The sequence below is a fragment of the Amaranthus tricolor genome, chromosome 17 (genome assembly GCF_026212465.1).
Source record: "Amaranthus tricolor cultivar Red isolate AtriRed21 chromosome 17, ASM2621246v1, whole genome shotgun sequence".
NCBI classification, from domain to species: domain Eukaryota; kingdom Viridiplantae; phylum Streptophyta; class Magnoliopsida; order Caryophyllales; family Amaranthaceae; genus Amaranthus; species Amaranthus tricolor.
Genome location: NC_080063.1, coordinates 16,288,887 through 16,303,362, shown reverse-complemented (window position 1 = coordinate 16,303,362; position 14,476 = coordinate 16,288,887). Strand labels below are relative to the sequence as shown.

Here is a 14,476-nt window from a genome sequence, read left to right as displayed (position 1 = left end):
AATTAGTTAAATGGGTCAACCCGACCTGATCTGTTTATTAAATGGGTTAGGTTCAGGTTGAATATTTAAACTCGAAAAAAACCTGTTTAACCCATTTATTAAATGGGTCAATCAGGTCAGGTCGACCCATATTTAACCCATTTATTAACCCATTGAAAATTTTAAATAAAGTCATAAAATCATAATTCATAAAGAATAAAGATGATGATATATTGATATATCATAAAGTTTATCACTTCCTCCTTCAGACCTAAACATTTGCTGATTTGCGACATAAACCCTAAACTGCTAAACATCTGCGGCGCCTCCTCTTTCAGACCTACCGCCTCCTCCTCACTTCCTCTTCTCCTTCCTCTTCTCTCCTTTGTGCGATTTTGCGACCTACCGCCTACACCTTCAGACCTTCTCCTTCCTCTTCTCGCCGGCAGCTTCTTCTTTTCTCCTTCATCTTCTCTGCGGCACCAAGGTAAGTATTATTAACACATAAAAGTCCGATTTTTCTGTTTTTTTTTTTTTATATTTGGATTGTGTTCGATTTTTTTGTATTGATTTTGATGTTCATTGCTGGAACTGCTATTTCCATTGTTGTGTTTTTAGATTTTGATGTTTGATTTTGCGTTTGATTTTGTGTTTGATTTTGATGTTTGATTTTTTGTGTTTTTAGATTTTATTTTTCTTTTTAGATTTTGATTTTACTCCATTTTTCTTTATTTACTCCATTTTTTGGTTTTCTGACCCAATTTTTGCAAGATTCATATGTTTTGGGCTTTTGGCTTCATCCGTTCATCGGTTTGATTTCTCATTTCAGGTATTTTTTTTATTTTTTTTTTATAACTTATTTTACAACATATATTGTATTACATATATTGTATACTGTATAATCTTTTGAATGAAAGCTTTTGATAATCTTTTGTATAATCTTTTGTATTTTACAACTTATTTCTTATTGCTTTGTATACTGTATTGCAACATATATTGTGTTAATAAAGACTTTTATTATGAAATGTGAATATAATATTTGGGTCAAATGGATCAAATGGGTCAAATGACCTGAAATATACGGGTTTAATGACCCATTTAATTAGCAGGTTAAATGGGTCATTAGCAGGTTGACCCGACCTGCTACAGATCAGGTCGGGGTTTCAATTTTTGACCCATTTAATTAAATGGGTCAGGTTCAGGTCAAGGGTCTATTGACCCATTTATATATGACCCGAACCTGAAAATGACCCAACCCGACCTGTTTGACACCCCTAGGAATTAATACTTATTTTGAAAGACTTGTAAGATACGCGCTTTATAAAAGTTATTTTGTTTATTATAATTGTAACGTTAGATAAAAATGACGTTAAAATTATCTTCACAATTTTCATGTTGGAAAGATATACAACTAACTAAGTACTTATTTCGTCTTATAAGATACGCGTTTTATAATTTAGGGTAGCGACATTCGTTTTTTGAAAAGCTCATTCAAACGTGCGAAACGTTCGTATAAATTATATTGATTTGCTTACTGAAATGTAGAAGAATTAAAAACTCATTTGACTGATTTAACAAGATACATGTATTCAATTAAGATGATTATAACGTCCTGTTTTTAAAGAAAAATAATTACGATGGCTAAAAAGACGTTAAATACGTGTTTTTTGAGATCTATTGATGAGTTTTAGGGTTCAAGTGATATACTCAATATGTTGAGATACTTTGAAAACTAAAATTTTATTTGAAATGAATTCTAACATTGAAATTACTCTAAAAATTGATATTAAATCGGTCAAAACGGGTCGGTTTCCGGTCGGGTCATTTTCGGTCGGGTAATTATCGGGTCGGTCATGTTTCGGATTAAGTCGCTTTCGGGTCGGTCGGGTTCGGGTTTTGTCGGGTCGGGTCCCGGGTTCATTTTCGGGTCGGATCAAATTTTCCCAGGTCTAGTAACAAGCAACAATATATAATTAATTAGTACGTGAAAATATACTAGGTAATACTCTTTTATCTGTCCCATTAATTAAATTATTACAATTAATCTTAAAACTAAAATCTTTTACATTGATGATCATGATGTAGCAATTTTAATGGAAAAAAAAATACTCTACGAATGAGAGTACATGAAATTAGAAACAATCAAACAATATTGTGCACTCAGTGAGTTTGAATCTTGGGTCCACAACTGCTAATAATCATTGATAGTTAGGAAGATGTTCATTGAAATTTATGTAATTTTGTTAGTTGTAGATAAGCATTAGCTAGATATATACTCGCTAAATCTCAATACAAGTGTCTAATTTTCTTATTTGTTTAATTTACCATAGTTATTCCATTTTTCTTTGTTAAAAAGCTATTTGTGATTTATATTTATACAAGCTCATAAGATTCCCAAACTTAAATTTCTATTCACAAATTTATTTTTTAAAAATTTTCACAAAAGTAAATAAGACACTTATGCTGAAATAGATAAAATATTATTAGTATAATTATATATATCGTCTGTACCATATTATTAAAATTAAGATTTTAACATTCGCGTATTCTATCTTTTATTAGCCGCATATTTCCTAAGTAGGCTGTAATCTTCAATTTTTATGGCCTTTAACAAGATTATTGGATGATTTGCATGTATGGACAATATGCATGTAACAAAGACATGATAATGCTACATGTCTCCAAAGGCTTTTTCTATATGTGGTCCATAATATATAGATAGATTATCAATTTATCATACATATATATGAGGAAGCTAGATAGCTTGATCCAACATGTATGGTCATGTACAATAATTCATTTTTTTGTAGTTTATAAATAAACCTCATATACGTTGTAGTTTATATTATGAAGTAGTATACCACGTGGAATCGAGAATTATGTGTTAGTTTAGTAGTTGTATTGAAGACTTATTCTTTCATCTTTATCATGAGTTTTTTATTCTCATTACCTATAGATTGGATTCTTTCTTTCCTCCCCTTACCTATAAACTTTCTTTATTAGCCTATCCTACAATAAAAAAAAATAGTACACTAAAATATTAAACTTGTGTGCATTAAGATTTCTGGTGACGTTTCCCAAACTAATCTTCTTTACGGTGTTGTTCATTTCATGGTTCATTTAAAGTAAGGTGTCCATTACCATATACAAAGGTTCCGCATTATTATTTCTAATACCTTAAAATCATTAAGAGGAACTTTGGCCAATAGGGAAGTGCACATTGTGTCGAGCCATATTCTAATGACCTTACACATATTTCCAACATATTATATGCATACACGTATTGTTGTATGAGGGTTTTAAATGTGAGATGCTTCTTATATATTTTATGGAATAAACCGATTAATACAAATTATGTTTTTTTAGGACACAAATTTCAGTAAAAGTTGGTCTCATCGTGAGGTGTGTCTCATATATGAGTTGAATAACTCAACAAATATAAATTATTAGCATATAAGTTTTTTATTTTAAAATCATCTCATTGAGAGATAATCTTTCACAAAACTAACTCAATAACGGCATCTTATTATGAGGTCATTAAAATTAGTGGGGCAAATTAAAATGAAAAGTGATGCAAATTTAATTTTATATATCAAATGGTTTAATTTTTCATGTGATAAGACAATTTTTGGGATTTAATTTTAAAAGGAGGGTTTTGTGGTTTAATTTTAAATACAGAAATTTGAAAATTTAATTTTATATGCCAAATGTTTTACGTGTGAACTAATTAAGAAGATCAAATCTGAGTCACTTTTTTTAAAAATTAAGATTGTATTTGTTATAATAAAATTTTAATCTAAAGATTTTACATGTAATTCAACCATTATCAATCAATAACATTAATTTAATTCGAACTTAAAATGACCGATCATGAATTTGGCTGCATTTATATGCCTCGCCTAAAGTTAAGCGGAATGCAAATATACATTATCATCATATCTAGTATATCTCGCCCATAGAAAAATCATGAATAGGGTCTGAAGAGGCAGAGGCAAAGCCAGGATTTTCAGTTAGGGGGTGCAAATTGTCGATATAGTAGCAAGTTATTTATTATATAAAAATTAGTTAAACTATGAAAATATAAATCATATAGACTGAAATTAACTTGAATCATAACAAAAATTATATTTGACAAATAGAGTTTAAGCTTCCCTATAATTACCCCTTTTAAAAAAAAATAAGTGTTTTTTACTTCATATATTTGCCTTTTAAGTCTCCAAAAACAAACACTATTAAAATTAAGATAGCAAAAATATAAAGACACACACTAAAAAGGATGAATGTGAATCATGAAAGATAGATAGTAATGACATTATAGTATAAATTCAGGGCCAACTGATTGGGGGGGCGACATGAGCTACCGTATAGGGCCTCGATTTATATGGGAGCCTCATATTTTTGCAATATGGTTAAAATTAAAATGAGGGCTTTTTGTGTTTTGTGTAGCAAATTTAAATGAATAAGGGGAATATTAAAGTTTAATGTGAATTCACATTCGATCTATCTTTTGAAAGATAATTAGATAAATTGGCCAAAAAGTCCCTAGCTCGAGGAAAAACAAGAAAAGTTCCTGCAACGAAAAGAGTTGGATGAAGTTGAAGGCACCTCGGCAAATCTGCATAATAATAATAATAATAATAATAATAATAATAATAATAATAATAAAACAAATGAGAAAACGTCAGAGAACAAGAACACCAACAGACAAGTGCAAGGGAATTAGTAGTCTGAAACATGAATGAGGCGCCTTCAACTACTCTTATTTCTAGTCAGATCCTCATAAAGATGTAAATCATGCAAATTTACTTTTATTTGCTCCTCTCAACTAATTTTCAACTTGAACATATACAAAGATTAAGACTAAAGTCAACCCAAATCTAAAGTAATTTGGTTTAGAGTTAACCCAAAGTTAAAAAAATAACTTGATCCATAGTCATAATATAATTGAGGAACACAAACTGTATTAACCTGACCCAATATAAACACGAATTGAAATCATATTTGATGGGATCGGCATTAACCAAATATATACTCTCTTCGCCCCATTAAATTTGCAGGATTTTTCATTTTGATTTGTTCCACTTAATTTGCATTATTTTTATTTTTGGACAATGATCCACTATATTTTTTTTAATTTCTTACATATATTTTATGTCTCTTTTAATTTCACCCATACAATTATTTTCTCTCATTATTTGTTACTACTTTTTAAAAAATTACCCATTTCTCTTTAATGCAAATCTAACAAAACAGAGAAAATATATACATTGTCCGATAATCAGACTATTTTAAGTCAAGTCATTAATGTAATTGAAAAAATCCAAAGTGAATAACACCCGAACGGGTAACCAAATTTACTTTTAAAGTTGCACTCCTTGATATCAGGTCCTAGATCAAGACGAGAATTCATAGCCAAACGTGAGAAAAACGTTTCATATAAAGCATAGAAGACATTAAACAACACACTTAATGGGGTAGGTGCTAAACTTGTCACATTAGTCTGTTGGGTGTTCAAAACAGACTAATACTTATAATTTAAAATTTTTTCCATTTTACAATCGAATTCAGTTTGATTCGACTTTAAAAATTATTTATAATTATATAAAATAACAAAATTCAATTTTAAATCGAACCGAAACACTTATTTCGAAATCAACCGAATAACCTAAATGAACACTTGAATCCTCCTATAGTCCTATTTTAACTTTTATTGTTCTATCTCTTTAAATTTATCTCATTATTATCCCTTAGTAAAGATATTAAGAAAAAGAAATTAAAAAAAATACATATATAAAATATAAATATAAATCAAATGTATAAATAAAAAGTAAAAAAATATTCCTTTTCATTCGCTTTAATTGTTCTATTTGGTTTTTCAACATTATTCATCAATCACTCTTATTATGTGATTTGTTCTTACTCTATAAATCACAACATAGTCATATAGGTACTTGTTTAATTCGTCTTATTGTAAATTTTATTAATATTAACTTTTTAGAAATTTTCCCCAATCACAATTAGAAATATTTAAGATTGAAAATGTATATTGATAAATGTGATAAAATCAAATGGAACAAGTAAAAAATACTACAAAATATAATTACGATAAAAAATAAAAATAAGGATTACAAATATAGCGGAACGACCCAAAAAAAAAAAAAAAGAGGAACCGAGGAACAAAGGATAGACTATTTCTCTCTCCAAATTCATCTTCTTCCACTCTTAATTTTGTCCCCTTTCTCTAATTAATCTACCCTTTTTTCTCACTTTTACTGCTCAATAGAAGACCGTGTAGATATAACTGGTTCACAGACTCGAACCAACTAGAACATACAATTTAATTTGATCTGATCATCATATTATAAAAGAACTATTACAAGGATTATCAATTTTTGATTCCCAATTGAATCTGATCATTGTTACAACAATTGGGTATTAGGGAAAACTAAAGAAGAAGCAAGGATCAAGATGATCAGGGGGAGGAGTCCACCAAAGCATCGTCATGATGGAACCTCCCCTTTACCTATGGGGATGGATTGGAGTCCAGCTCCTAAAAAATGGGTACCTTTTTTTTCTTGATTTTTCTGGGTTTTTATTATTTTTGCTTGATTTAGTTTGAATCTTTGCTATTTGTGTTGTGAAAAATTTGGGGTTTTCAATGGAATTGTTGGGATTTTCCGTCGCTTTTAGAGAGTGATGATGATGCATGATTTTTAGTTGGTTGTTGACTATTGTTGTAGTTAATTGACCTTACTGATCTTCTCAATTTTGGGGTCAGAGTAGAGCTTTGATTCAATTGGATCTGTTAAATCTAGTACTGTGAAAATTTATGTGATTGTGTACATTTATGGTAAATATCTTTAGCATTAAAAATCTTGATCATGATGTGATTCTTTTTGGCTTGAAATTGAATGTTATGCTGGGGCAATGCTCAAGCTTTCAGATACTGTGAATGGATGACTTGGAAGAGATTTGATTGTGTTAGCTGATATCATTGTGAATGAGGAAATAATATTCGATTAAGAATCTTATCATATCATATTTTTGAGATGGTTCAACATAGATTAGTGCCTATTTTTCAAAGGCTGATGAAAGGGGAGAAGCCAAATGATTTAGTAATTACTTATATCACCCCCTTTTGCGCCAACACTGCCTATAATATTTGGGATCCTCTATAATTTTTCGCTGCTTCTCAGAACTCTTCCTGTACCTTTAGTCGTTAACTAACAAACCAGAATGATAACAATGCCAAAGCCTTACTCCCAAAGATGCGGTGTTTAATATGCAGCAATCATCCCTTTCTATGTTTTCCTGCGCCTTATGCTTCACTGCAACTATGTAAATACCTATATAAGTGCGCCGTTGTGAGGTATCCGTTCATGAATTTAGAATTTGACTAATTGTGGTGATCCGAAATGCATATTGCCCCCATACTTCTAACTGTGTTGAGTGACGGTAATTGTCATCATTTAACAATAAATTTGATTAACTATTGCTATTTATTGGACGCCAAAATTGAAAATCTCACTTGTTCATGTAGTTGCAAAAAACATTGGACTTGACTCGTAAAATACAATACATGATCTCTTTATCATGAAAGTAGCGAACTTTTATATAACTCTCAATTCTTTATGTCTTAGATTATGTTCATTTTACTTAAACTGCTAAACTTATTTGATTAAATTTACTTTTTAGTTGTGATTTTGTGAAATGAACTTGGTTGAACTGACTAAATTTTTTAAGAATTAATGAACCTTTTTTTTATTTTTAATGGTGAAATTTACTACTTAAGCAAATTTGCCTCTTTATATAGTGATGACTGTATGTTTAGTGTGATGAATATGAGTTTATCGGTTATTTTGAAATGTGTGGGGAGCTTGTATGACTTCTCTTTACGGATTGCTTGGTATATTTTTTTGGCACTTTTTCTGGTTGCTGAACTGAATCCTGGATCCTCACGCTGGCCTTATTTATCTTCTGAGCTCAATACACAAGTCATATTTTCCCATCGTCCTGTTTATGGAACTGAATCTTAATATCATCTGTTTTGGACCTTTTTCTTTACTGATCAAATATTTTTATCTTTTCACTAATAAGATTCTACTAATGTAGAGTGGTCGTGATACTGTATGGCCTCATGATCCTCGGTCTGGATGGAGCTACTGTGTTACCATTCCTTCGTGGGTTGCGCTTCCTAAATCAAGATCAAGTGCTTCAGATCCTGTAGTGGTACAGAAATTGAATGTCCCTCCAATGTTTATCTATGCCAAGGGTTAGATGTTGTTTTCATTCTGCTAATTATGTTTTTCTACTATATATCTGTAGCTGGATAACCTGTCCAAAAATGGTCAGTGTAGTTCCAAATACGGTTATTGACCTAACTATACTTGATTACTTGGCCAATGTTGATAGTTTTAGCTTGAGAAATTGTAAACTAATGGGTATCAGTAAAATATTAGGAAGCTATTGGACTAGGAAATGATAGATGCTACACCCCACATCTCTCTTGGGTTTATTATTTATTTAATATTGAAAAGAAAAGAATTGTTTCTGTTTCCTTTTATGCTGATTGTCATTCTCCAATGTCATGAATATTTGGTCCGAAGAGAAATGAAAGCAAGCCTATTGGTTTTCGTTTGTCTAATGACCTCCAAAAAACGTTGGATTTTATTCTCTGATCATTAGGTGGTTAACAAATTTCTCTTTGCTTCACAACTACGAACTTTTTTTCACTTGGTGAACAACTAACAACATAAGTTGAGAATATTGTATTTTATTTGACTCTGCGTTGCATTCGTTATGAAATAAAAGCGTCCACTGCATATGTAATTGATGTTTGACCTAAATAGCGGCCAACTAAGTATGATGGAAATCCTGAATTTTTTTGCACCCGTTATATATTCTGGATAAGATGGATTTTAGTGAGCGGCATCTAAGACGCCAATGTTTAGCGTGTATTTGGTTTTACACTAAGGAGATATATATTCTATATTATGCATACTTTTAAACTAGTCTACCCTATGTGCAATGATGATTCCGAATTCCATTTAATTATTTTTTTTACAGTTTTACAGGGTTTTGGTGGGTATCCAATCACCAGAAGGAGTTACATCCACACGAGGAGTATTGAGGAGATTTAATGATTTTCTCAAGTTATTTCATGATGTAAGTGAAATTGTAATAGCACTACCTGTCTTCAATTTTTTCAGCCGATGTGATTTTGTAAAGAAGATATATGCTCAAAAATATCGAAAACTATTGAGCCAATGTTTATTTTTTCCTTTTCTTGCTGCTACTATATGCAGCTGAAAAAGACATTTCCTAAGAAAAGCCTTCCGTCCGCACCTCCTAAAGGTCTTTTGAGAATGAAGAGCCAGACTCTCTTGGAAGAGGTTAGTATTGTTTCTAAGCAACCATCTGCATTTAAACAATTGATTAAAAGTTTTGATTGGGGATGCTAATGATAGCATCATCTTATAATAGTATAATTCTCTTTAGTGTATTTTCTCATATCATGCATCTTTTAAGGTATCATCTTGCATTATGCTTCGACGGAGTAACTGAAACAACTTCCCTTTTGGTTGCAGCGAAGGCGCTCTTTGGAAGAGTGGATGTCAAAACTTCTTTCAGACATTGATGTATCACGGAGCATGGCTGTGGCATCTTTTCTTGAGCTAGAAGCTGCTGCCAGATCTTGTATGCACTCTGTGACAACTTGGTGTTATCATACCTATGATATGTCTATTACTTAGTGCTTTTAAAATAGACCTGAGTACATTTTATTAGATTTTGCTCCTCTCAAAATATTAATTGTTTTGAGCCGAGGGACTCTTTGGCCGATTCCTCCTTTATGGGTATGGGTTGTCGTCTTCCTTTCCTTCCCAAACCCTTGTCATAGCTCCAATGACCTGGATACACTGGGTACGATGATGATGATGATATTTGGCAAACATGTTAATAATGCACTTTAATAAAATGACTAATATGATATTGAAATTGTAAAATGACATTTCATGTTGCCTTTTTAATGTTGAATACAACGACCATTTTACCAAAAGAATCTAGCTAATATTATTAGTATTCTGTGAAGGAGCGGCAAATTTTAAATTATACCATTGATATTCCACTGGTGTCTTACTTGATAATTTCTGGTTCTTAACTTTCGTCATTTTTATTTGGTTGCCTCTTATCATAACCAGCATTTCAAGACGTAAGTCAGCAGCCCTCTGAAGCTAATGCTTCTACTACCAGCAGTATTTCTTCGGATCAAATCCATTCCAGTTTAAGCTTACCTGCCCTTGCTGGTAGTTCATCAATCGTGTCAGATTATGGTAGTGACACTGCATATGAAACATCTGAACTTGAAAGTCCTAGTTTTGGAAGAGATGATGTCTCTGAAATTGGTGTTGACGAGTTGACGTTGAACGGAGATTTAACTAATCCAATGGAAACGATGGCTAAGTACAGCATGTCTAATATTGATGAAGGGTTATTGATGGGAGAAAGTATCCTGGATCAGTTAGAAAGTTTCAAAAAGCATAAGATACTAAGTACACATATTACCCCTAACGGGAGTGCTTTCAAGTCTGCAACGGTTAATAGGGCAGGAATTTCATTTGAGGAAGATCCTGTTAAAGTTGTCAAACATATGCGGAAGCCTTCAAATGAGAGTGTGGGGAGTGATCTAAGTTCATATAAAGGCGGTGAAACGTCAAATTTATGGTCACCTAACCTCCTTGGTGAAGAGTGTCATGACCTTCCGAATGGAGTCGAGGCTTCTAGGACTATGGGGAGTCCTAGCAGTTCAGAGCTGCAATATAGCGCTGGAGACATCGTTCTCCCAAGAGATCAACAGCCTAAACTAGATAGAATTCTAATGATATTGCAACGTAGATTAGGGACTGCTAAAACTGATATGGAGGATCTTATCTCAAGATTGAATCAAGAAATTGCCGTCAAAGAATACCTTACGACAAAGGTATACTAAATTATGTTACTGGTGTATTTATTGGTCTATTTCAGTGTAACATAATTCGCTACCTGATTCGCTTTTTGAATTCACAATTTGATCAAAATTTCCTTAGAATAGCCCAGAACCGACCATAATTCGTTTTTTTCGATTTGTGATTCGCAAGGAGATTGGTGAATCACGTGACACTGGTCTATTTTTGTTCTTGCTTTGATTTCCTGGCAAAGTTTTTTGTTTGCGCCAATCACTTTTGTTTGCTTTTATCCAGGTCAAGGATTTGGAGGTTGAACTTGAAACTACTAAAGAGAAGAGTAAAGAAAATCTCCAGCAGGCTCTTTCACTTGAAAAGGAAAGGATTACGACAATGCAGTGGGATATGGAGGAATTACGTCGAAAGTCATTAGAATATGAGCTCAAATTGAAATCTCAAGAGGTTCGTTTTTGCAATATTTCCTTGTTCATCCAGATTGGTTTTTCTTTTAATTATTGCATGACTAGCTTGGAAATTTTCCAGGATGCTAAGTTGCCAACAGATGCCGTTGTGAGACTATCTGATTTCCCCGAGAAGGATGAATTGTTGCTGGAGTTGGAATCTACGAAAGAACAACTTAATACCTTGCTAAAGCAACACGAGGAGCTGGAGATGAAATCTAAATCTGATATCAAAGTGCTTGTTAAAGAGGTTAAAAATCTGAGAAGATCTCAAATTGAACTCAAACAAAAACTAGACGAGTCGTCACAGAAAAAAATGGAAATGGAGGTATGTCGTCTTCTCTTTTTTCATGAAATGTGTTTTCACCTAAGAATATTTGTCCCTTCTATTTTTGGGAGCTTGGTAACTTCAATTCGTGTTTCTTGCTACCTTTAGGCGTTGTGTAACTGGGTAGATTTGCTATTCTTTACGAAGGTTATGCCAACTAATTGCTGATTTATGGGACCCGTTTTTAGTTGATTTTGTTGGTAATTTTGGTTGATCCTCGTGGCTGCCTGATTCTTGATTCTGTAGGGCTTAGATTCAATCTAGATTCTAGTCGAACTATACACTCATTCTAATGTTATCGATGGTTATCTAGATATTTAGATGGTTTTAAGAGTTCAAATACTTAATATTACTCCCTTTTGTCGCTTAATAAATCATCGCATGATCTTTTTCGCTGGATGATGATGAATATGGTGATGTATGATGATCTTTTTTTGGCAACATGAATTTCTAACATGTGTAGATTAAAGCCATCTCACGGTCTTGCTCTCTTGTTCAAACTTTTGATGAATATTATCACAACATTCATATTCCTCTTATATGAAATTACAGAATATAGGACTCTGCAGACTTGCTTCCAAAAACAGTGGAAATACTCAAAAGACTCTAGTTAGTTGCAAAATTAGAAGTTTAAAAGGATGCTTCAACCCCAAAAAAAGACTGAAAAATGCTAAATATAGCTTGAGTTTCTTTTTTCTACAAAAAATAAGCTCTTAGTAGAAATCATAGTGTAACACAAGGCCGCATCACATCGTGCCGGCCGCGTTATGAAGGTTTTTAAAAACAACAAACCGATATTGCCCGCGTTGTGAAAGTGTACAAAAACCGCGTTTTTGGGCTTTATCAACGGATATCCTTTGGTTTCGACTAACATTTAGGCGTTACGGTAAACACATCACTTTTTTCACCGCATCACCGTTTCTTCAACTTACACTGAATAACATGAATTTACTTCTCCACTTAAAACCATTCCAAACTAGCAGTATATAACCCAAAACATAGGATGAATATCTGGAAAACTGGGTAATGATGGTTTTCGGAGCTTTGAATATCTGAGGTTCATTTGCAATACCTGGTTAATGATGCAAAGTTTCATCTCATTTTACAATCCATCTTTGCTTGCTCTCATATCTGTCCCGTTGTCTCAGCAACTCTTGCAGCAAGAGATAGAGAAGAGTGAAATCACTTCGGCCACAAGAAGAAAGCTGTTAGATGATTGTCAAAAGCTGCAGATCCGGCTCCAGGAGTGTAACATCAAATTTGTTGATAATAATATTGCACTTGATTCATCCTCCTTATCTGATGTTTTGGATCTCCTAGCTGAATCCGACAAGCAACTCGGTCTTCTCTTTGTAGAGGTACATACTATTTTAAGCTTCTCATTTATTTACGTGTCCAAGTATTGGGTACGTCTAAAATGAAGTGTCTGAGTCTCATACCAATGTCCGAGAATCAAGGATCGGACACGGGTACGTGAAGCAAAATGAAGAGTCTGAGTAACATAGGAGGTACTTGTTAGTTATTTTGAATCAGTGCAATCGATACATACGTCTCTTGGTATCCTTTTTTGGTCTTCATATTAGAGATAACTCGTGGGTGATTCTACTATTCTGAATTCCTTCAATTAACTTTGTTTGTAAATTGTATGTTTCAGTCTCAACAACTGACCTTGGAGACCGACTCACTCTCTGATAGCGATGATGTGACGACGATTGATCATGAGCTGCGGATTGTGTTGAGAAACATATTTTTGGATAATGTTAAGTTGAGAAAGCAGGTGAACGTTTTTATTCGGTCTGCTCTCGAGACAGACAATTCTAATGAAAACGGTAATCAAGCCTTTCCTAGAGAAACCGTGTTAAAACAAGTATTTGAAAATTAAAGAAACATTAGTACATAAGTAAATTTTAACACTCTATTGTGTAGACTGAGGATATTGGCACGGTACAATGTTCGGCCTTGTAGCATGTCCAGGTACATGAAATATAGGACTTGGGGAAGCAAATAGCAATAGTTCTGTGAATACTGAGACTTGTATTAATCACTTTTTGGTGTTTTATCTTCCTCCCTTTGGACCTCGACCTGTGCGGTTTACTGGGTTGAGGAATGACTGGTGTTTTATCCATATTTTTGTCGTGATTGCCAAATTTAATAAATGTGTGAATTGAGAAAGATTAAAACTTAACATTGTTGAAGAATTTTTGGTCTCAAGAAAACTAGTACACTACCTCCAACAAAATTTTGAATGATATTTGTGTTGAAAACTGAATATGAACTAGCATGTTCCTTCAATACTTCAATTTGATGGCGTGTGCAGAATTTGGAAGAATATGAATTGGGTTCATTGGGATGTAATTCATGACTAGATCTGTCAAATTTTGATTCCATTGTAAATTAACTTGGAACTCAGACTAGAAATTAGTGGGTCAAAGAGATTTTAACTTGTGAGCATTTTGAAACATTTTACATCATTATTTTTTAATGGGAATTCACTAAAATTAACATCTTTTTTGTTGCTCTAAAATCGTCTTATTGGCTTTTTTATATAAAATGTTTTCTATGGAAGTAAAAATAATCTCAAATACTTTTTAAAAAAAATAATGATAAATTTTATTTAAAGTCTTTGACTTGTTGTGTTGACTCGAATTCAGGGTTGAATTCGACATGAAATAATTCAAATCTGACCATATTCGAAGCCTTATCGAAAACAACCCAAATTGAAACATATCAATGCAAATGAAAATAATAGTAGTTAATGAGACATTAAA

At 32.7% G+C, this 14,476-nt stretch overlaps 1 protein-coding gene across 2 annotated transcripts; it reads left to right on the top strand.

Annotated features, from left to right (window-relative positions):
• The first annotated feature begins 6,138 nt into the window (after positions 1-6,138).
• Positions 6,139-13,893, top strand: LOC130803952 (PX domain-containing protein EREL1-like). Of its 2 annotated transcripts, none has more exons than XM_057668194.1 (10): positions 6,139-6,540; positions 8,092-8,208; positions 9,046-9,144; positions 9,285-9,371; positions 9,567-9,675; positions 10,179-10,957; positions 11,217-11,381; positions 11,463-11,708; positions 12,857-13,066; positions 13,363-13,893. In XM_057668194.1, exons 1-10 carry the CDS (start codon positions 6,448-6,450, stop codon positions 13,588-13,590), a joined length of 2,133 nt encoding a protein of 710 aa, XP_057524177.1. In that variant the 5' UTR covers positions 6,139-6,447; the 3' UTR covers positions 13,591-13,893. The 2 variants fall into 2 exon arrangements, with proteins under 2 accessions (XP_057524177.1, XP_057524178.1); XM_057668195.1 differs by having other exon boundaries at positions 6,509-6,540; positions 8,092-8,251.
• Positions 13,894-14,476: the final 583 nt, after the last annotated feature.

Coding starts and splice junctions, on each gene's coding strand:
- LOC130803952 (XM_057668194.1), top strand. CDS start 6,448: ATGATCAGGGGGAGGAGTCCACCAAAGCATCGTCATGATGGAACCTCC. Junction 10,958..11,216: donor AAGAATACCTTACGACAAAG/GTATACTAAATT, acceptor GCTTTTATCCAG/GTCAAGGATTTGGAGGTTGA. Junction 11,709..12,856: donor AGAAAAAAATGGAAATGGAG/GTATGTCGTCTT, acceptor CCGTTGTCTCAG/CAACTCTTGCAGCAAGAGAT.